This window comes from Phalacrocorax carbo, chromosome 27 (genome assembly GCF_963921805.1).
Source record: "Phalacrocorax carbo chromosome 27, bPhaCar2.1, whole genome shotgun sequence".
Taxonomy (NCBI): Eukaryota; Metazoa; Chordata; class Aves; order Suliformes; family Phalacrocoracidae; genus Phalacrocorax; species Phalacrocorax carbo.
In genome coordinates, this window is record NC_087539.1 from 2,613,948 (window position 1) to 2,635,736 (window position 21,789).

Sequence of the window (21,789 nt, forward strand, 5' to 3'; positions counted from 1 at the left end):
TCCCGGCAGCTACGCTCAAACCTGGGCTCAAACAGGTTCATTCGCTTTCTCGGCAGATCTGCCGGTTGCGTAAGGTCAGGGAGATGCAGCCGCCGCCTCCTTCCCCCACCCCCCCGGCCCCGCGCATGGGGAGCCGGGGTCGAGCCGCTTCCCTCCTCGCCCCGGCCCCACCGCGAGCTGGAAAACCGGGGATCGCGGAGCCCCCCGGGGCGGGAGGGGGTTTCCAGGCGGGAGCGGGGCCCAAGGGCAGCCCTGCCTTTCCCGGAGCCCCAAAACACGGATCCCCGCGGGGCGAAAATCCTGCCGTCGAACGAACGCCCCGATGAGGTTCAGGAGGAAAAGTCCTCCCTTCCTGCAGAGGCGCCGGGGCTCCGATTTGCGTCTTTGCAGGGGAATAAAATAAGCCAGGGGTGAAGAGACCCGGAGCTGAAACTGGCTCCCCAAACCTCTCCCACGAGCGTCTCCAGCCAAAGGGATAATTACGGCCTTGGCTTTTATTGTCACGGCTTCGGCTGCAGCTTGTGGTTTGGGGGGAAGTTTTACGGCTTTGTATTTTAGTTTTAACAGCGGGCTAAACGGGGATCCTCGGTTGGAAGGCGTCTTCAGACACCTCCGCTCATTAAAATATAAATTAAAAGCGGTTAAGCAATTAAGTTGTATTATTTTTCCCCCCGACCAAGGCGAGCTCGCTGGCGGCGAGCGCCGGGGCGGCGGTGCCAGGTGCCACGTGCTGCGGAGGGGGCTCGTGGCCGGGGGCCCGCGAGGGCGATCAGGAACCGTCCAGCCTGGGAGGGACGGGGACCCGCCGGCGCGGGGCAGGGCTCCTCCGGCCGGCCACGGCCTCGCGGCCCCGCCGAGGGCGCGCGACGGGGAAGGAGCGCGATGTCTTGGTGCCCGCAAACACCTCCGTGTCCCTCCGGGCTCAGTACACTGGTCAGAGCGATCTAAAATGACTTTAAAACCTTCTTAAAAAGTGTTTCTAAGTCTTCTTTATTGACATAAACCCAGCTTGACGTCCCTGCCGAGGACCAACGCTCTCCGGTTATGAAACAGTGTTGGACAACCCGAGCGAAAGCGCCTCTGAGCAGGGGGTTGAACTGGCGCGCAGCGGAGGGTGTGACTGGGAAAGCACGTTTTTGCTGGAATTCAGCGAACCGAGCACCTGCCATCAGGCTCAAAATGAGTGATTTAGGTAAAACAAGGGTCTCCCTCGAGGGTGTAATACGTCAAGGAATTTGTAGGGCTTTGTCACGGCCATAAGAGGCTCAGCAAGGCCCGTGATGAGTTGACAGCTGCAGCTCAGAGAGTTTGATCTGCGGCCGTGCTTCCAACACCAACATCGGCTTTGTTTTCCTTAGCTCTCGAGGGAGTGTTTTGAGGCAGGTCACGGTGGTGGCAAAGAGAGGAGGGCATCCTTCCAAGCCCTAAAACAATGAATAGAATTAAAAAAAAAACAAACCAGAAGACGACATCTCCACTCCCCTGACAGCCGGCCAACTCCCTGAGCACATAAAAAGGGGCGCCCAGCCACTGCACCCACAGGACTCACCTCCTCCTGCCTCCGAACCTCCTCCCGTGCCCTGCGCCGCTCGGCTCTTCTCCCCTCGCGGGTTGGCTGCTGGGGAGCCGCCACCATGTCTCGCCAGTCCTGTGCTCTCGGCAGGGGGTTCAGCTCCAGCTCCGCTTGCTTCGGCGGCCGGAGCAAGGTCGCGCTCGGCCCCGTGTCCCGCGGAGGGTGCGGGGGAGCTGGCGGCGCCGGCGGCTTCGGCAGCAGGAGCCTCTACTGCGTGGGAGGGAGTAAAAGCATCTCCCTGGGAGGGTTCGGCGGAGGTGCTGGTGTCTGCAGGGGGTTTGGGGCCGGCGGCCAAGGAGGCTTTGGCTACGGCTACAGCGCCGGGGCAGGACTCGGTGCCGGCCTTGGTGGCGGGGCCAGAGGCGGCTTCGGTGCAGGCCTCATCGGCGGCTTCGGTGGCGTCGGCGGAGGGTTCGCTGGTGGGATGGGAGGCCAAGGCTTTCCCCCTTGCCCACCGGGCGGCATCAAGGAAGTGACCATCAACCAGAGCCTGCTGGCCCCACTCAACCTCGAAATCGACCCTGAGATCCAAAAAGTGCGGACTCAAGAGCGGGAGGAGATGAAGCAGCTCAACGACAAATTCGCTTCCTTCATTGACAAGGTGAGCGGGGCTTCAAGCCCGGGGCTGGGAGGTGGAGGTCTGAGCCCACTGCGGCTCGTGCTGCTTGCAACTACCGGGAGAAAACCCCCCCAACAATACCCAGAGACCACCCCAAAGAACCCCTGCAGACAGAGGGGGTGGCTGGAGAAGTGACTTAAAGCCAGGAGGAGGATCCTCGGTCCTTAGGACCACAACACTGGCGCTAGAACGTGGGACCACGTCCCTACGTGCCGAGTGTCCTCAGAGGGGTCTCTGCTGGTGGACTCTGTCCGTCCGTGGGCTGAAGGACTCTGGGTGTTTCGGCATATCTTTAAGGAGAAGATGCCAAAGCTCTGAAGGTCACCGTGTTTCTCCCGTTTAAAGATGGGGGGTTGGGGAGGGAAGGTGACCCGCCTTTGCCCACTCGTCCTAGAGCTGGGGTCCCACCTGTCCAGTGGGACCCTGGAGGTATTGCTCATGGAGGTGTGAAGAGGCAGGACGGTTAAACTCACTAAACAGGAAAAAAATATGGAAAATGTAAGAAAAAAATTAAGAAAAAGATGCTTTTGGGAACAGTCTGACTCTTTTTCTACCCACGCCCCTGCGATCGTTTAGGTCCGGTTCTTGGAGCAGCAGAACCGAGTCCTGGAGACCAAGTGGAAACTGCTGCAGGAGCAGGGTGGCACAGGGACGGGCGGCAGGAACCTCGACCCCTTCTTTGAAAGCTACATCAGCGGGCTGAGGAAGCAGCTGGACAGCCTCGCAACCGAGAAGCATCAGCTGGAGGCAGAGCTGAAGAGCTTCCAGGACATGGTGGAAGACTTCAAGACCAAGTATGTCGCTCTCGGTGTCGTCACGGTTGGGCTGTCTGGTGGTGGTGAAACAGGGATAAAAGTGTACTTTGAACAGCCAGAAAATTGAAAGAATCGTAAGGATTGGCAATATTTCCCTTGCTTCAATGATCAGAAAATGTGAAAGGTTTTGGGGAAGTTTTCATCAACTGAGTTTTGACAATAGGCAGCGATTTTCCAAGGTATTTCTCAATATGTATTTTGTCTGAGTTATGCTTCTCACTGAAGCAGGATCCTCCACTGTTTGTCTCCCTCACTTAAGAATCCCTGACATTATGATTTAATGAACTCATTAGATCAGTTGCTAAATCCTACTCTAATTTCCTTGCGGATTTCCTCATGGATTCTTCCATAATATCCTCCATCATTTGAAGCTCAGAGCTCTCTTTGGAAGGACGATGTGGGGTTAAAAAAAAAAGGGAGATTCTCTTCCGGCTATTATTTATTAGATTAATTTGTCCAGTCGGAACAAAGCCGGGAGAAATGCTTCCGCTGAAGGAGTTACAGAAAGTGGTGGGAAAGCAAGCGTGGGACCCATCGGTCTCCACCAGACCCCTTCCTCTACCGAGGGTGCAGGTTGAAAACCGGCTTGGCCTTGGAGACCATCTCCACCGCTCCACGCTCTGCAGCGCTTCCTCGCCCCAAGGAGCAGCTGGAAGCGGCCCGTGTCGGGGACCTGGAGGTCCTCGGGTCTTGCAGAGGAGCTGGAGTGGCCAGAGCCACCAGGCCTCGGGTCAGGCAGCGGCAGGCTTCCTCTTGGCAGGCTTTTTCGGGCAGGCGTTGGAGGTGGCAGGAGCCGGGACTTGCCGAGCAAGGCGAAGCGCTGCTGCTTGCCCGTAAATCTCGCTCACGGCAGGTCTATTTTTGCTGCGTTCATTGGTCTGAAGGCCAACAACGCCTAGCTGCCAGCAGCAGCCGGAGCCAAAGCAAGCAGCCAGATTCCATCTCCCCTGTTATAATCAACAGGTACGAAGAGGAAATAAACAAGAGGACAGCTGCGGAGAACGATTTCGTGCTCCTAAAAAAGGTAAAGCGCTCTTCTGTTGTTATTTTTTCACCACAAAGACCCGTCTTGGGTCAGAGGACGCCTGGGTTCCATCAGCACGGATTCGTTACGGTGGGACGTACCTGCCAAAGGGGGTCGGGGCGCAAAGGGCTCCCCGTGAAACGCCCCATAACGCGCCCGGCGCCAGGCGCAAGGCTCTCACGTCCCGTTTCTCCGGCAGGACGTGGACGCGGCCTATATGACCAAGGTGGAACTTCAGGCAAATTTAGATTCTCTGGTAGATGAGCTGAACTTCCTGAAGTATCTTTACGAAGAGGTAAGTGGTGGTGCCGCTCCCTGGAGGGGGACGCTGGGCCGGAGGAGGGTTGCGAGACCCTAAGGAAATCACGGCAGGGCTAAAGGCAGATGTGGTGTGAATTCCAGGAGCTGGCTCAGATGCAGAAGACCGTTTCCGACACCTCCGTGGTTCTCTCCATGGACAATAACCGAAACCTGGACCTGGACAGCATCATCGCGGAGGTCAAAGCCCGATACGAGGAGATTGCCAACCGGAGCCGAGTGGAGGCCGAGTTTTGGTACCGATGCAAGGTGAGCGCTCCCCACCTTGCCGGCGGTCACCGACGGCTGGGGAGGTGGAAGAGTTCCTGGCGGGAGCTCAGACCACGCTGAGCCCCGGCGGTGTTGCTGGTATTGATCTGGCCAGGCTGGAGCTAGCGTGTCACGCTCACCTCGGCTGGCACGGGAGGGGTACGGGGAGCTGTCGTGAGGAGCCGCTCACGGCGGACCTGACGCCCTCCTCTCGCTTCTGCCTACCAGTACGAAGAGCTGCAGGCGACGGCGGGCAAACACGGAGACAGCCTTAAGGACACAAAGGCCGAGATCTCTGAGCTCAACCGCATGATCCAGAGGATAAGGGCTGAGATCGAGAGCGTGAAGAAACAGGTAGGGGTTGTATTTACAGAGCAATGGGTGTGAGCGCTTGGTAACACCCTTCAGAGCTTCCCTAAAAGCAAACACTCTGGTAACTGTCCCTGTAAGCGCGAGGGGGCCTGATGCATTGGTGACTAGCTGAGCCCAAGTGATCTGGGGTCGTGGTTTCATCTCGGACCGGCCGCCCCTGCCCCACTCATCACCACCACGTCTTCTCCCGCAGTGCGAAGCGCTGCAGAGCTCCATCGCGGACGCCGAGCAGCGCGGGGAGCTGGCCATCAAGGATGCCAAGGCCAAGCTGGTCGAGCTGGAGACAGCCCTGCAACAGGCCAAGGCAGAGCTGGCGCGGCAGCTCCGTGAGTACCAGGAGCTCATGAACGTCAAGCTGGCCCTGGACATCGAGATCGCGACCTACAGGAAGCTGCTGGAGGGCGAGGAGAGCAGGTGGGCGAGGATAGAGCAAGAGCTTGGTGGCATCCGCTGAATCGATGGGGAGAACACGGCGCATCATGTCCCCTCTATTGAAATATGAACGGTGTTGCCATTAGCTATCAACTGGTCTCTGCTCTCTGGTGCCCAACGCCAGGCCCCGAGGGGATGGCGGGGAGATGTGCCAGGGGAGGGTGAGGCTGGGCATTAGGGGAAGGTCCTTCCCCCCGAGGGTGGTGGGGCCCTGGCACAGGCTCCCCAGGGAGGCATCGCGGCACCAGCCTGGCGATGTTCCAGAAGGCCTTGGCCAAGGCCCTCAGAGACACGGTGTGAATTTGGGGTGTCCTGTGCAGGGCCGGGAGCTGGGCTCGATGGTCCCTGCGGGTCCCTCCCAGCTCAGGGCACCCTGTGGTTCTGTCGTTCTATGACCACGGCCCTATCGCTGCCGTTATTTATGCCCATGCTCTGAGGGACCAAGCCTGGCTTCACGGGGCTGGAGCGGTCCAGACGCTCTGGCTGGGGCTGACGCTCCGTCTCTTTTCCTTGCAGGATGTCTGGAGAGTGCCAGAGCGCCGTGAGCATCTGTAAGTAGCATTCCCCGCTCCCGCGGGAGCACGGTGGGCTGGGGCTGATGACCCAAAACTCCGCGGTGGCCTCAGAGGTAACCCCGTGCCTTCTGTTCTTCTCTGCAGCTGTAGTGGGAGGCGGCAGCGGCTCCGTGGGAGGTGGATACGGCGGCGGGCTGTGCCTTGGAGGAGGAGGAGGAATCGGACTCGGTGTTGGGAGTGGGAAAGGCAGCTGTAGCACTGGCGGTGCTGGCTTCTGCTACAGCCTGGGAGGAGGCGGGTTTGGTGCCGGGGGAGGATTCGGTGCCGGGGGGGGATTTGGCTCTGGAGGGGCAGGATTCTGCTCTGTGGGCGGGGGGTGTAACTCAGTGGTACTGGGGTCTGGCACCATCCAGAGGAACACCAGCTCTACGTCTTCCAACCGGAGGGCCTAGGGAGGTGAGCTGTCTCACCCCTGCCCAGCACCCAAAGAAGGAAGGAAGCAAATGTCACGACGACCACCCCGCCCCCCTTCGCGGCCACGGCGATGGCCATCAGCTTCACGTCAAACCGCCCCCCCCCCCCACCCCGCTTCAGAAACTGCACGGAAAAGTAAAATACGGCTGCATTCACCGGCTGAAACCTGCGACCCTCAGCTGCGTTTGAGACCGGCTCGCTTCGCCAGCGCTCCCCTCGAGACCCTGCAAAGCTGCCGGTCATCGGGGTGCCGAGCCTCGCTCGGAAGCAGGACCCTCCCGTCCACCGGGAAGCCCCGGGCACGGCCGGGATAAGGGATAAGCCACGCGGTCCGAGCGAGAGGCATCCCGCCGGCGGTGGGTCGAGGGGACGGGTCCAGGCGCTGCTCGGAGAAGTCGCCGCCCGTGGAGCCCGCCGAAAGGCTCGGCGTCTTCCAAGACCTTGCGCTGGATCCAGACGTGGTGCAATTTTAATGGGTGCTACTCATCAGCCAGGGCTCGAGCTCCAAAACAGGAATTTCCTAATGGTGACTAGTCCCAGCTGAAGACATTTCTTACCCCGCTGTAGCTTGTGGTTTTTTTTTTCTTTCCTAAGCCAGACACCAGCAGTTTCACCCATGTTCTTTAGGATCTGTTGTAAAATATACAGTTTTGCTCAGGTTTTACCCTTTCATTGTGGTCATGGGAACACTTGGCTTGTTTGCTTAAGCCTTTCTCCTTCGGCATGTGCCATGCCCTAATAAACACTAGAGGCAGTAAGCTTGTGTGGTTTTCTCTCTGACCAAAGAGTTTCGTGTTGCAACAAGACTGCTCTTTTGCTGAGATCTGAAAGCGCTACCTGACTTTCTCTTGCCCTTTGAAGTTTGCATTTAAAGGGACCAAAGCGAACGGGTAGCCCCGTCTCCCGCCCTTCTCACCCCTCTCCCGCCCCCAAACTCTCCAAAAAATGGGTTCTTTCCTAAGTTCGGTGGGAGGGTGGAGGAGGTCTTGTGGGGTGAGGTGGCTGGGGTGGCAAAATTGCCGGGCCAGGCTCGGCGTGATGCTCCGGCCCGGCTGCGTGGGTGAAATGCAGGGGGTCCTCTTGGATCGCGCCCGTGGGAGCGAGCCTGTTCCCGGCAGACCCGGCAGAGAGAGAAAGAGGCAGCCGGGCTGAGCCTGGACGCTCTCCTCTGCCCTTCTGCTGGGTCTCCTGGGGCCGCTGAGGCCGTTGGCCCCGTCGGAGCGAGCGGACTTGCAGAGCCAGTTGATGTCAGGAGACCGTTCCCTTCCCCTTTCTCTTCCTAAGCCCTTTCCTTGCTCGTGTTGGCCGACGTGGGTCATTGCCCACCTAGTCCACGCCTGACTGCCCCCTGCCTCCAAGCACACCGCTGGCCTCCACCCCAGGGTGGTCCCAACGCCGCGGCGCCCACCGCTGGCGCCGTCACGGCGAAGACATTGCACAGCCCTACGTGCTTTTGGAGCATCCTACGAGGGATGGTGTGGAAGAGCTAATTCAGCTCCAGCTAATTCCGAGCTAATTCCTCGGTATCCACGGCGTTGGAGCCAGCCCTGCAGCTTTTGCTGCTGTCTGGACTGGCCAGGGAGCCACGGGTTGCTTTTAAGGTGTCTCCAAAAGGTAACTGAGACCATGGGAAGAGCAAGATCCCAACCCCCTCCCAAGCCTTGCCTCTCCACAAAAGTAGGAATATTTTTGATGACCTGTCAATTTAGAGCCAAAACCTCCCGGTGTGGTTTGACCTCTTGCTCAGGAGACCTTGAATCACATCCCTGGTCAACCGCAGACTTGCTCTGAGATCTGGATGAGTCACGTCATTTATCCCATGCTCCGTTCCCTGTTTGCAAATGCTCGAGACACAAACGCACCAGCCGCTGGGGAACGTCCCGCCGCTGCCAGCAAAGGCGTGTCACGACTTGGACGGGGATATGGTTTGGGCAATGGTTAAATAGTCTAGTGAGTTGTAAAGGGACCTGAGATGGCGTTGAATGAAGAGACTTCTACTTCCCTCGGAGTCACCCCGATCTAGCTGCCTCTGCGTAAACTTGCCGCCAGCACATGACTCCTGCCATCGGGGCAGCTTGGTGAGGAGACAAAAGGCTGCTGGATGTGTCCAAACGCTGCAGTTAAAACAAACAAGACACCAAAAAGCCCTCGCCTTTTGTTCCTGTGATTGCGCCAGCAACTAGGGGAAAATTCCCCCGGGCTGGGCCGCGGTGTGACACGAGTCCCGCCTGCTGTCGGAGGAGCGAGAACGTTTTACGTGGCCTGAAATGTTTCGTTTTGTCGTGATCTCCTCACGTTTTAAAAGTCTCTCCTAATGCGGTGACAGCACTTAGATGTCAAGTGTTTTATGGAAAGCGTGGGAATTAAGTGTTTTGTTTTGTGTTATTTTTTTTACCCCCCCCCTAAATTCTCCCTTTCTGTGGCTGGAGACTCTTCCTCAGCTCGGTGCGCGTCGGCGGGCGGCCTCGCTGCTGAAACGAGCCTTTTCCTCCGAGTATTCACGGCTTGAGCAGCTTTCCCTGTATTCCTGACATTTATTTTCATCGAATCAGAGAATACTTTGGGTTGGAAGGGACCTTTACGGTCATTTCCCTTCATCAGGGCTTTGGGTACGACGATGTTGTTTGAGATCCCTGCAGTCTAGAGCTGCCTATTGCATCCGAACCGGGCGATGATGTGATATCCAAACCCCGGTTTGATTTCCTAAACTTGGCTGGAGACGCGGCCGTGACTCAACGAGCGCGTTTTCCAGACGCGGGCGCTCGGGACCCGAGCGTTGTGCTGACTTAACGCGTCTCCTCCCAGCGGGGCTGGGAACGGGAGAACTTTCTGATCACATCGTCCTGCTCACAGTAAAAAAAATAAAAAAAAGAGAAAAACCCAACAAAAACCCCCAGAAAAACATAACCACGTGCTTGGGAACGCGGAGGGAGGCAAGGGCAGGCATTGCTAAACTCGTGTGCACGGGTGTACACGCGGTCCCGTCTATAGCAGCGATAGATGCAGGGGGTGTAGCTGTACAGATGTCGCCCCCCGCCCCAAACCTGGAGCCTATTTGGCTGCTCAACCAGGGGCAGAGCGTGTTCGCAGCCCGAGCCCCCGGAGGCGGCGCTGCCGGGTCTCGCCCGCGAGGACGGAAGGGAAGGGCTGCTGCGAGACGGCTCCTGCCTCCCGGCCCCGAGCGGGGATCAGGTGTTTGCCGAGATTTCGGGCTCCTGGTTGCGGGGACGTTCGAGGTTGTGCTTCAAAACCCCCCAGGATGGGCGGGCGTTTGTCCCAGCTGTGGCGTTTAGGAGACAAAGTCTTGCTGAAGCCCAGCAAACCACACGGGACCTCCTCAGCCCACCTATTTATTGCCTATAAACGACGCCCTACAACCACCGAACCCCCCCCCGTCCTCCCCACCCATTCGGTCTCACAGTCGCTTGTTGATATTATATATATTTTTTTAGCCGTATCTGTCCCCCGATCTGCCTCCCCGCGTGCTCACGGGACCACGCTGGTGCCGGGGAGGGGGGTGGCACGGGCAGGCCGTGCGGGACGGCCGTGTTTTTCACTGGAAACGCCAGTTTAGCTGCGCATTGGGTCTGTAGGCGCTTTTGAAAATGGGTGCCTGGGCGATATTTTCAGAGGTGTTTAAACACCCGAAGACATGGAGAGTTGCTAGTGTGGATTTTCAAGAAGCGTTTAATTGCCCGTGTCGTGTGGGAACTCCCGAGAACCTTGTTAGGCGGCTGCTGGCACAGTTAGGTGCCTTGATAGTCATAGAGGCTTTTGGACTTCAAAACTTCCCTAGAACCGCAGAGCGGTGCGGGTGGGAAGGGACCCTTCGAGGCCATCGAGTCCAACCCCCCGCCGTGAGCAGGGACGTCTCCAACTTGAGCAGGTCGCTCAGGGCCCCGTCCGACCCGGCCTTGGATGTGTCCAGGGATGGACCATCGACCCCCGCTCTGGGCAACCCCTTCCAGTGTTCCCCCACCACCACCTTCTTCGGGAGCTTTAAGAATTCTGCTCTCTGGTGCTTCTGCGGTTGAGGATAGTTGAAAACTAACAATAAAGCTGGACTTCTCAGTCAACTTTTTAAAAATAAGACCGTAATCGTTCTTTGATAAGCAGGCTTCTGCAAGACGAAGGGATGGCTGCATGATGGGTCATACTCTTATCACTGCAAGCCGAACGCGTAAGCTAGTCCTTTCTCAGTATGCCGTCACAACCGGAGTATTCTGACACGCTTCCCCCTTCCTAAAACCTGGTGAGCGCTTGCAAATAAGCTTAAAAAAGTTACCTACCCCTGCTCGTGGAGGAGGGCTCAACACAGCGCACGGGTCTGCCCGCCTGCCAGAAACAGGTTTGCACCTAAACGCTGGAGGAAGCCCGGCGGCTGAGGCCCGTGCCTTCCCCGGGTGGGAGTTACCGTGCCCTCCGCTCCCCTCGCTCCTCACGTCTCTACCAGCGAGCCGAGCTCTAGCATCCTCTGCCTAGCTAATTGCCTTTAAATTGTTACAGGGTTTATTATGTGGGCAGCACGATTTTGCATGCCTCCTTCTCTCTGTCTGTCCTCAGAGCCGTCTGTCCAGCTGTCCACGCTCCCCGCCGTCGCAGCTGATGCCTCCTCTGGCTCTTCTCATGGTCTTGGAGCCTTCAGAAAATCCGAAAGGGATTTTGCGTCTGTGATACCGGTGGCGTCCCTCCGCTGGGGCTGAGACTACCTTGGCACAAAGACTCCAGAACTTGCTTTCAGCGAGAGTTTGGTCCAACAATAAATGAATTTCCAGTGCCAACCATCGCTCCGGCATCTCGTTTCTGGTAAGGTTTTATTTATCAAAAAGACGCAGAGCCTCATCAAAATGCAATTTGCTGAGCCCTGGCTCCAGATTGAGAAACTACTTCGCAAAGCCAAAGGCAATTTTCCATGTAAAAAGAAGGCTGAGGGTGTAACATAGGTGTGTTTTGGGAATTGTGAAAGCCCTGCTACAACTTGGCATGGACTGCAGCGCTTGCCTGCCATGGGGCTTTGGAGTGAGAGATCAAAATAAAGATAAACATAAGCAGGGAAACAACCACAATGGATGAAAGGTGAAAAAAAAAGACGAGGAGTATATCCTAGGGAGACTGTTACCGTACCACAGAAGGGTACGACTTCTTAGTCATCGAGGGCTGCCTTTTGGTAGACACGGTTGTATCTTTTTTAATTTTCTCCTGCGTTACAGGGTGTGTTTCTGGGTAGGGTCAATGTTTGGCAAATTGAAGATGAAAATCTGTAAACCACGCCACGCTGATGAAGACAGTAACTGTCTCCTCCTTCACGCCCATGCAAACCCAGCCCACCTCCAGAAACAGATAAAAGAGAGCATCTGCTGCCCGCGAGCCAGAGGGACTGACTTCCCTTCCCCCTGCACGCGCCTCCTCGCAGCACAGCTCCATCCGTCCTTCTGGTCTTCTCCGTTTTTGGCTCTGTTTGGAAGAAGCCGCCATGTCTCGGCAGTCCGTCTGCAGAAGCTTTGGAGGCGGGAGTAGAAGGGGCTACAGCTCTTGCTCTGCCATCGGTGGTGGCTTCGGAGGCGGCGGCAGCAGAAGCAGGGGCAGCTACAGCTCGTTCTCTATGTCCAGGGGAATTGGAGGCGGTGGACGCTGCGGAGGGTTTAGCAGCAAGAGCCTCCATAGCATGGGTGGCAGTGGAAGGATTTCCATGGGCGGATGCTACGGCGGTGGAGGATACGGAGGCAGGATGGGAGGCTTCGGTGGAGGCTACGGAGGAATGGGTGGCTTCGGTGGAGGAATGAGTTGCGGAGGAATGGGCGGCTTTGGAGGAATGGGTGGTGGCGGAGGAATGGGCGGCTTTGGCGGAGGAATGGGTAGCTACGGCGGAGGAATGGGCGGCTACGGCGGAGGAATGGGCGGCGGAGGAATGGGTGGCGGTGGAATGGGCGGCTTTGGTGGGCCAGGCTTTGGCATGCCAGGCTTTGGCGGCCCCGGTAGAGGTGGCCCTGGAATCCAGCCAGTGCAGGTCGACTCAAGCCTCCTACAGCCAGTCCATGTTGAGATTGACCCCCAGATCCAGCAAGTCAAAAACCAGGAGAAGGAGCAGATCAAGACTCTTAACAACCAGTTTGCCTCCTTCATTGATAAGGTGAGAGGGGCGGGATTGTCTCTAGTTAAGGGTCAAAACCAGGAGGAACTTTCAAGTTCTGCAGAAATATTGTCCTTTTTGAGCTAAATACGAGTAGGCTGAGAAGCTTGAGCAGAGCTTTTTTATTAAGTACTGCTAGGGAAGAGATGAGAATCTCTCTTCCATGTGAGATCAAAGCTATGTCTTCAGGGCTTTAATCTAACCTGTTGCACCAAGCTCAACTAAGAGGTTATTTCGGCAAGCAGGCTCAACGCCTCCAAACATCTCCAGGTTTCAGACACAAATTTTCCCTTCTGTACCATTCTCCTTCCAATTACACTCCCATTTAAGTGTTCACTAACATAATTCTTTTTCTCTTTGTTTTCAAATATCCAGGATTTTAAATCTAGACTAGAAATCTAAGATTTCTATACTCCCTGCACTAGGAATGTACCTGGAGCAGGTGCTACACTTAAAAGCTCCTTTGGCTTGAGTAAGACGTAGAAATGTCCTCCTTTTCCCGACCTTGCAGTTTAGGCAACAAAAGAAATTAACCCCCAACACCCCAGTGTTACCCAGTTCTCTCATCGCCACGCGAAGGAGAACCTTTTTACGTGATGAAATGGTGCCTTGGCTGCTGCTGCTGCTCCACATGTGATGGTGGGTGCTCGTGCCTTGGCTTTCAGGTCCGCTTCCTGGAGCAACAGAACAAGGTCCTCTCCACCAAGTGGGAGCTCCTCCAACAACAAGGGCCTTCGGGGCCAAGGAAGAACCTCGATGCCATCTTTGAGAATTACATCCAGAACCTGAGGAGGCAGCTGGACTCAATCCTGGCGCAGAGGGGGCAGCTGGAGTCGGAGCTGCAGAACATGCAGCAATACGTCGAGGAGTACAAAACCAAGTAAGTGCGGTGACACACTAACCCAAAAAGCAGCTCAAGCGACTTTCCTGCACACGCGTGCCCTTTATGGCAATTGTGGGCATAGTTTTTTCCATCTAAATATTTCGTTCTGTAATTTTTTTTTTTCCCTTTTAGTTTGTTTAGTGTGGCCTTGGGCAGGAAAATTCAGGAAACTCAGCTTGTATTTTTACTCTCCACAGGTATGAGGAAGAGATCAACAGGCGCACAACTGCTGAGAACGAGTTTGTGGTGCTCAAGAAGGTGAGTCACTAGAAAATGGTCGCTTGAACACGGGGCTGTATCTGTGCTTCGAGGGGACGCCCTCTTGGATGGGAAATCGGAGAGACGGTAGGATCTGTGGGCTGATATTTGAAGTCCCTTGTTTTTAATTTGCCTAAGTGAATAACACCGCCACAGCTGTTATCCTTAGCACAGGCTGTAATTCCCGTGGTCCTGAAGGGTTTCCAAGAGGAAATGAAAGTGCTGTCTGTGATCGTTCCTGCAGGACGTGGACTGTGCCTACATGACTAAGGTGGAGCTGGAAGCCAAGGTGGGAGCTCTGACTGATCAAATCAACTTCCTGAGGTGCATCTACGAGGAGGTAAGAGCCCTCCCTTCCCCAGGGCTGGCTGGAGGTGCAGCGAGGAGCGTGGTGGCCACAGACACTGAGGTTGGGCTGGGGGTCCATGTGGGTTTGGGCTGGAGAGGCTGCCTGGAGCTGCTGCTCTTTCCTTCCCTCCTCAGATGGTCAGGCTAACTCATGTCTCGGTTGTAGGAACTGGCCCAGATGCAGACGATCAGCCGGGACCTGTCTGTGGTGGTGTCCATGGACAACAACCGCCACCTGGACCTGGACAGCATCATCGAGGAGGTCAGGCGTCAGTACGAGCAGATCGCTCAGAGCAGCCGGGCTGAAGCTGAGGCGTGGTACCAGAGCCAGGTGAGCTGGGAAGCGGCCAAGGCACCCTGGGGGATGGCTAGAGTCTGCAGACAATTTATGGCACAGCGAGACATCTCTTTAAGCTAACGGTGCTGGAGCTCATGCGAGGGAGTCTCCAGAGGAATTGTGTCGCTTCTGAGGGGCCTGACTCACTGTGTCCAAGGTGTCCAGCATCTCACTTTGGTGCACGGTAGCAGCCTCTCAATAAAGATGGCCAAAAATGTACCACAACTAGAAAACGCAAGCCCAAAGCGGCTTTTAAGATGCCAAGGGACTCTTATTATTGTGACTAAGATCGATTTCAGGGTCCCAAACCAATAATATTTGAGTCTCAGAACCACCTTTTTCATTGAGCTGGGCATCCACGACCAACGTGATAGGTGCAGTAGCAGCACGTGAGCTATGAAATGGTTGATAAATCTTGTCCAAACATTGGGAATGTGTCACTGATGGGTTGCTTTGTCTCGCTGCTGTCAGTACGAACAGCTGCAGAACACCGCTGGAAGGCATGGGGACAGCCTCCGCAACACCAAGATAGAGATCCAAGAGCTGACCAGGAACATCCAGAGGCTGCGGGCTGAGATTGAGAACGTGAAGAAGCAGGTAGGGCCTGGCTACTGTCCCGTGGGGTGCTGGCATCAGGCTGGATCACAGAGCACCGCGTTTGGGCAGACATGGTTCCTTCAACCACCCCTTGTCTACTTCATGTAGATGGTTCATTTTCTCTCCTTGACTTCTTGACTTGGGCTTGAAGGGCTGATCCTAAGTGACAAAAAGAGATTGGAGAAAGAGTCCTCTTTTCTCCCTCAGAACCAGCAGCTGCAGGCAGCTATTGCTGAGGCCGAGGAGCGGGGTGAGATGGCCCTCAAGGATGCCCGGATCAAACTGGAAGAGCTGGAAGGTGCTCTGCAGAAAGACAAGGAGGAGCTGGCTCGCTTGTTGAAGGAGTACCAGGAGCTGCTGAACATCAAGATTGCCCTGGACGTTGAGATTGCCATGTACAGGAAGCTGCTGGAGGGAGAGGAGAACAGGTAAACACCTCACCTCTGATTTGAGAGGGATGTTGAGATCTGGGTTGGATGTCTTGAGTTTTGACAGTAACAGTTTAATGTCAAACCAGCTCCTTTGGTTAAAATGGGTAGGTATGGCTGTTGGCACACTGGGTGACATTTTGGGTGGCCAGGAGTGACAGCTGGCATACCCTGTTCCCTGTGGGAGGTACGACTGCCCCTTCAGTTCTGTTAGGTGCAAACTATTTAATGAACCTGATGTTTGGAAGAACCTCATCACAAAGACGAATGTTCAAGGCTGTCCTTCCTTAAATACTTTAGTGATACTGAAGTTGCTGCTGAGGATGAAATGGGAAAGTGGTTTGGTGATGAAAATGCAGTTCTCAGTTTTTAGGATGTTTCTTTGCTGGGTATTTAAAATTTACCGCTTTCCCTCACAGGCTGTGCAACGACGGCATGTCCAACGTCAACGTCTGTAAGTATCCGCACCTGTTCCCTCGTGAAGTAGCGGCAGACCGTGTCTTTCCGGAGGCACAGCTTGCCCGCGGACAGCGCGTGCGTGACCTGTGCCTCTCTTCCAGCTGTGGTAGGCAGGACCACCATCACTGGAGGCCGAGGAGGCATGGGCGGAGGCTTCGGCGGCGGCAGCGGCATGGGCGGAGGCTTCGGCGGCGGCAGCGGCATGGGCGGAGGCTTCGGCAGCGGCGGCGGCGGCGGCATGGGTGGCGGAATGGGAGGAGGCATGTGTGGAGCAGGAGGAGGCTTTGGAGGTGGCAGCATGGGCGGCAGCTGTGGGATGGGAGGAGGAATGTACAGCGGCGGCTTCTCTTCTGGAAGCGGAAGGATCTGTGGCTCTGGAGGCGGCAGCTTCGGCTCCGGTGGGGGATCGTCCTCCGTACGGAGATGCGTCACGACCACCTCCGTCAAATCTTCGGGAGTGAGGTTCTGAGCCCCAGAGCCAGCTTGAGAAAGGAAAGAAGCATCTCCCATCTTCTCCCGGCAGCAGCCCAGCCTCCTTAAGTCCAGCCCCGGTGTCCTGCAATGAAACAAACTGTGTCCCCCACGGCCCACCACGTACCGGCTCGTCTACCCGGCCCCGGCCCTCCAAGGGCGCCTCGTGGCAACGCCCCGCCCCGCCAGCAGCCCTGGCGAGCTGCCCGTTCGCCCCGAGCCCAGGGCTGCAATAAGAAAAGCCTGACCTGCGGCCCCCCAGCACGGAGAGCTGGTTTACAGGAGGGAAACGCTCTGCCTTTCGCGCTGGGTTGTACATTTCTGGCTGCCTCGCGGCAAATGTGTATAAAGCTCCTCTCTCTTCTTCTGTCCTCGCCTCCCTCCTTCCTCGACGGCCGTATCCCTGGGGTGCTTCTGCATGCAGTGCCTCCTGCTGCTTCCAGTCACTAGCGTTCGGGGTCAGGGTAGGGGCAGGGCAAGCGGGACCCGGCCCTTGGCCGAGCCGGGAGGAGCGTCCACCTTCTCGGCCGCTGGCCGGAGGGGTTGATTGCCCCGGGGCGGAGCGCCAGGGCAGCGCTGCTCAGCCGGTAGCCCCGCGGGTGCCGCAAGCTGGCGCGGCCTCTGGAGCCGCGGCTGCCGCTTCCGCGTGCCCCTGCCCTCCATGACAGCCGGTAACAGCTCAGGCACACGCGGACTTCTTCTAAGGAGAACAAAGCCCGCTCTTCAGTGCCAGGCCCCCCGTGACATGGAACAAGGTGTGCTGTCCCCGCCTCCCTTCCTCTTCTCTTCGTGGTATGCCCTACTGCCTCGGGATGTTGCCGTGCTCAATAAACCGCAGAGAACATTCACCACGTCTTTGTGTCGCTGCTTTGGGAGCCACCTCTAGGCAGGGTGGTTTTAGCCGCTGGGGGAGCGACCTGGTGGGCAGACGGGGGTTGCGCCGCTCACCCAGCCGTGCCTGAGCTTGGCGGGAAGGGACCGGGCGCGCGGGTGGAGGTAGGGACGTGCCCGAGCACGGGTGATGCCCCTGACTCCCCTCAGCCACTGCGTGCCTGTAGCACAAGCCCGTGCCTAGAATGGCAGGGTTTTGGGTATTGCAGGCACAAAATGGTCAGCAATTCAGCTGAGGCAGGAGAAATGTCCAGAACTCACGGCTCACCGTTGCACCAACCAATGCAATTGAGCGCCCGCTCATGACGTTCCCTCCCGATCATCTCCCAGTGGAGCAGGCTTTGGTGTGAAGGGAATAAGAGGGACGTGGCAATGCGGGCAGGTGGGAGGGCGGCTTCGCAGCCGCCTGTAAGCATGGGCATGGACGTTGGCCAAGCACCTACCCCTGGGGCACCCGTAGGCTGTGGCCAGGCAGGCTGCGCAGCTGGGCACCCTCCGAGCACCAGGAGTCCTTGGGAAACCCTACCTCATCCTCCCCTTCTCTGACCAGCAGTGGGAACACGAAGGGTTGGGAAGGCGTGACTCTCCCCAGGGGCCCGGGCTCACGTACCCACCAGCTCCGTGGCAGTCGGGCAAGACCCCCCAGTGCCGCCTCTTCACGCTGAGAGCGAGCGGGAGAGACCTGGCGCAGCTGGAGGAGGGGGCACGGGAGGGGAACGCTGGCGTGTTTGATCTGTGCTTCGGTTGCCGCGCCGCAAGAAGAGATCAAAGAGACAGAAACCGCTTCCAGCGGTGGTTCAGGAGTCCCACAACAACCTGCTGCGAGCTGCCGGTGTCCCCGCAGCAGGTCAGGAGGCTGCAGGCCTGGGCAGAGGCGCGGGCGAGGCAGCGGGGAATGCTCGCGGGGCTCTCGCCAGAGGACCCCCTCCACGCGTTGCAGCCCCGCAGGGGCGTGCTAGAGCTGGGGAAGGCGGCTGGGTTTGGCCAAAGAGAAGACGACGAGAAGGCAGTGCCTCTGAGAAGCTGGGGCTGTGCCAGGAGCACTTTGGGGTTTGGCTTGGAGCGAGAATCACCTGTTTCTGTTCTCGGTTTTAAGAGTCTGTTTCTCCTCAGCTTTTAAATCTGAAACACAGCGTTGTGAGCCTTGGTTGTGATGACTCATTGCGCCATCCTCCTCGAGTCTGCCAGAAGCTCTCTGCTGCGAGATCCGAAGCTGCAGCCTGGCTCGGACTCCGTCTACATTTTCTGCAGAGCTTACATTTTGCCAGCTGTTGATGAGTTTACTTCGTACAACCACTTGTGTAAGAGATCTGAAGGAACGGCTGGAGCCTGGGCTTGGTATTAAATCTTTTCTGGAGGAGGCTGAAGTGACTCCAGGTTTGGCATAATCTTCACATCTCGTCTGAAGACGTCAGAGTGACTCAATCTGGGCGTCTTATCTGTATGCGCTGGATGTGGTCAGCATCCAGGCATTCGGCTGACTTAACAGATCTTCCCCCTGTTGTGGAGCCGCCGTGTGGGATGTTACAACCAAGTCACGCTCCTACCGAGAAGGGCAGCTACCTGCGTTTGGCAATCGCAGGGAGGGCGGCCGTGAGAAGGGACGCCCTGTTTTCTCTAACCAAAAATCGAGCTGCCCTACACCTCCCTGGGACTGCCGTCACGAGCCAGCGCACTGGAGCGCGGGCTGGCCTGCAGCTCTTAACTCTGTCTTGGAGATGACAGCCAAGAAATAAGACCCTCTTTGTTCAAGCTGCTTTTGAAAGGCAAGGTGTCCCCTCCGTGCTGTAGGGATGGCTGCCCGGCCTCCATCGGCAGCCTGTCGCAGAGGTCAGGCCACACACACCTGGCTAAGCCTTAGCCAACCGTGACTTGAGTCCCTCAAGGGTAGGATGACCCTTGGCCAACCATGGCTTGAGTCCCTCAAGGTTAGGCTGACCCTTGGCCAACCATGGCTTGAGTCCCGCAAGGGTAGGCTGACCCTTGGCCAACCATGGCTTGAGTCCCTCAAGGGTAGGATGAGCCTTAACCAACCATGGCTTGAATTCCTCAAGGGTAGGATGACCCTTGGCCAACCATGGCTTGAGTCCCTCAACGGTAGGATGACCCTTGGCCAACCATGGCTTGAGTCCCTCAAGGGTAGGATGAGCCTTGGCCAACCATGGCTTGAGTCCATCAAGGGTAGGATGAGCCTTGGCCAACCATGGCTTGAGTCCCTCAAGGGTAGGATGACCCTTGGCCAACCATGGCTTGAGTCCCGCAAGGGTAGGATGACCCTTGGCCAACCATGGCTTGAGTCCCTCAAGGGTAGGATGAGCCTTGGCCAACCATGGCTTGAGTCCCTCAAGGGTAGGATGACCCTTGGCCAACCATGGCTTGAGTCCCTCAAGGGTAGGATGAGCCTTGGCCACCCATGGCTTGAGTCCCTCAAGGGTAGGATGAGCCTTGGCCAACCATGGCTTGAGTCCCTCAAGGGTAGGATGAGCCTTGGCCAACCATGGCTTGAGTCCATCAAGGGTAGGATGATCCTTGGCCACCCATGGCTTGAGTCCCTCAAGGGTAGGATGAGCCTTGGCCAACTATGATTTGAGTCCCTCAAGGGTAGGATGACCCTTGGCCAACTATGATTTGAGTCCCGCAAGGGTAGGATGACCCTTGGCCAACCATGGCATGAGCCCCTCAAGGGTAGGATGACCCTTGGCCAACCATGACTTGAGTGCATCAAGGGTAGGATGACCCTTGGCCAACCATGGCTTGAGTCCCTCAAGGGTAGGATGACCCTTGGCCAACCATGACTTATGTCCCTCAAGGGTAGGATGACCCTTGGCCAACCATGACTTGTGTCCCCCAAGGTAATGCTCTCCAGTCCCCCACACCCTGTGCTTTAAAGAGACTGGTGTTGCGCAGCCTCCGTTGGAGGGACAGTCAATGACATTTATGTTTCTGACTCCTCTCATGGCTTTTGAAAAGGTTTCTCTGGGCTGGTTTGAGGTGTCGGTGGGTGAAGGCTGCTATCGGTGATACTTTGAAACAACACGTAGTTGCACAAGTCGTATGGGTGATTGTGAACATTTCTTATGAATGTATAAGTTCATACATGGGTCTTTTGAATAACCTTATGTTCCTTATTATTTTGAATCTGTTGAAGATGTTTAATAGATATTCTCACTGTCACTTTTTGATCATTTCTGCTGATATTATCTACAGAAAATGTGAATAGTTGTTTTATATTTCAGTCATTAACTTAAACAACTATTTGAGAGGCAACGTCCAGGCAGACAATACCTTCAGAATGCCTTTTGAATAGGATTTACAGACCCCAGTACCTCTCAACCAGCACCTCTGCTCCAGCTTCTTCAGCACCCTGCACATCAGTATCATTGTATATTTTTTTCACAATCTGGAACCTTATGATTAATTATTTAGAATTTCAGTTACATGCAATCCAAAAATGGCTTTCTTTATTTCAGAGACATCCTACAGGCTACATTTCTAAGATACGTTCCTTCCCCAACAGAGTATTTGAAATCAAGAGGAGATACTGTGCCTGAGAAGTTGTAATAGCTCCATTTCCCCCCATGTTTTTCCGCTTCAGTTTTCTCATCTTTGGCATGAACCAGGGGAAGAAGAGGCCAGCAACATTCACCTGAGCAGTAGGAGCCCCTCGCCACCTCGAGCTGTCCGTCTGTCATTCCGCTTCTGTGGTGCTTGGCTGTCGGTCACCGCAGCAGCACCGACGGGTCCCTTCGTTCCTCCACAGGTCGTCATTCCCCGTCGCCCTCGGAAGAGCACAGAGGAGAGCGATGGTTCAAGGTGTCCCGCTCGCTCCGCTCCAGCATCATCCAAGGTCCCAGTCAGTCGTCACAGATTTGGGGAGATACACTTGGAGGGAATTTAATCCACGGGGAAGAGACACTCCCATTCCAAGCGGCACCACGTGCGCTCCGAGGAGGTGTAATTCCTTTCTAGCAGGAGAATATGCTGAGTCTCTTCAAATTTTGATGTCATGAGTTCTCGTTCAAGATTGGGAAACTTCTAAAATGCCAAAGGCAATTTTACACATAAAAAGGGGATTTAGGGTGTGTTTAAGGAATTGTGAAAGCTAAGTTATAGCTGGGGTGTCATCAAAACTTCTCCTGCAGTGGGGCTTTGATGGGAACAATCTGGAATTATCGGGCATCATCAGGGAAGGCTGGAAACCCAATGAGGGGCTGCAGAAAAGTGCATTATCTTAAAAATTGATTTCCAAGATGTCATAAAGGAATGAGAGTCCGCTTAGTCATTGAGACCTGTTTCCATGTTCTTGTTCTTTTATTCGCTCCTATATTACAGGGTGTGTTTATAGGCAGGCCCAAATATGGTAAAGCTCAACTGAGAATCTGTCAACAACACCATGCTGATGAAAATAATGAATTGGTTTCCACCTTCACGCCCAACCCGTCCCAGCCCACCTCCAGGAGCGGATAAAAGGGAGTGCCTGGAGCCGGGGAGGCAGAGAAGACTGTGCAGACTTCTCTCTGCATTCACCCCTCAGCAGCTCAGCCCCGTTGGTCTTTCTGCTCCTCTTGACTTTGACTCTGCTTGGAAGCAACAGCC

General features: G+C 56.0%; 2 protein-coding genes across 2 annotated transcripts; both read left to right on the top strand.

Moving 5' to 3' along the window:
* The first annotated feature begins 902 nt into the window (after positions 1–902).
* LOC104051335 (keratin, type II cytoskeletal 4-like) lies at positions 903–7,149 on the top strand. The gene is made up of 9 exons (XM_064474395.1): positions 903–2,174; positions 2,769–2,986; positions 3,971–4,031; positions 4,231–4,326; positions 4,434–4,598; positions 4,827–4,952; positions 5,164–5,384; positions 5,919–5,953; positions 6,062–7,149. The coding sequence occupies exons 1-9, from the start codon at positions 1,635–1,637 to the stop codon at positions 6,367–6,369; spliced, it is 1,770 nt and encodes a 589-aa protein (XP_064330465.1). The 5' UTR covers positions 903–1,634; the 3' UTR covers positions 6,370–7,149.
* Positions 7,150–11,864: 4,715 nt separating this feature from the next.
* Positions 11,865–16,300, top strand: LOC135317859 (keratin, type II cytoskeletal 3-like). The gene is made up of 9 exons (XM_064474393.1): positions 11,865–12,521; positions 13,187–13,401; positions 13,602–13,662; positions 13,907–14,002; positions 14,177–14,341; positions 14,819–14,944; positions 15,152–15,372; positions 15,792–15,826; positions 15,933–16,300. The coding sequence occupies exons 1-9, from the start codon at positions 11,865–11,867 to the stop codon at positions 16,298–16,300; spliced, it is 1,944 nt and encodes a 647-aa protein (XP_064330463.1).
* The last annotated feature ends 5,489 nt before the right edge of the window (positions 16,301–21,789 follow it).

Excerpts from the sequence above, each read along its gene's own strand:
- LOC104051335 (XM_064474395.1), top strand. The coding sequence starts at position 1,635 with ATGTCTCGCCAGTCCTGTGCTCTCGGCAGGGGGTTCAGCTCCAGCTCC. Across the intron at positions 4,953-5,163 it reads TCGAGAGCGTGAAGAAACAG|TGCGAAGCGCTGCAGAGCTC; the intron begins GTAGGGGTTGTA and ends CTTCTCCCGCAG. Across the intron at positions 5,954-6,061 it reads CCAGAGCGCCGTGAGCATCT|CTGTAGTGGGAGGCGGCAGC; the intron begins GTAAGTAGCATT and ends TCTTCTCTGCAG.
- LOC135317859 (XM_064474393.1), top strand. The coding sequence starts at position 11,865 with ATGTCTCGGCAGTCCGTCTGCAGAAGCTTTGGAGGCGGGAGTAGAAGG. Across the intron at positions 13,663-13,906 it reads AGTTTGTGGTGCTCAAGAAG|GACGTGGACTGTGCCTACAT; the intron begins GTGAGTCACTAG and ends TCGTTCCTGCAG. Across the intron at positions 14,003-14,176 it reads TGAGGTGCATCTACGAGGAG|GAACTGGCCCAGATGCAGAC; the intron begins GTAAGAGCCCTC and ends TCTCGGTTGTAG.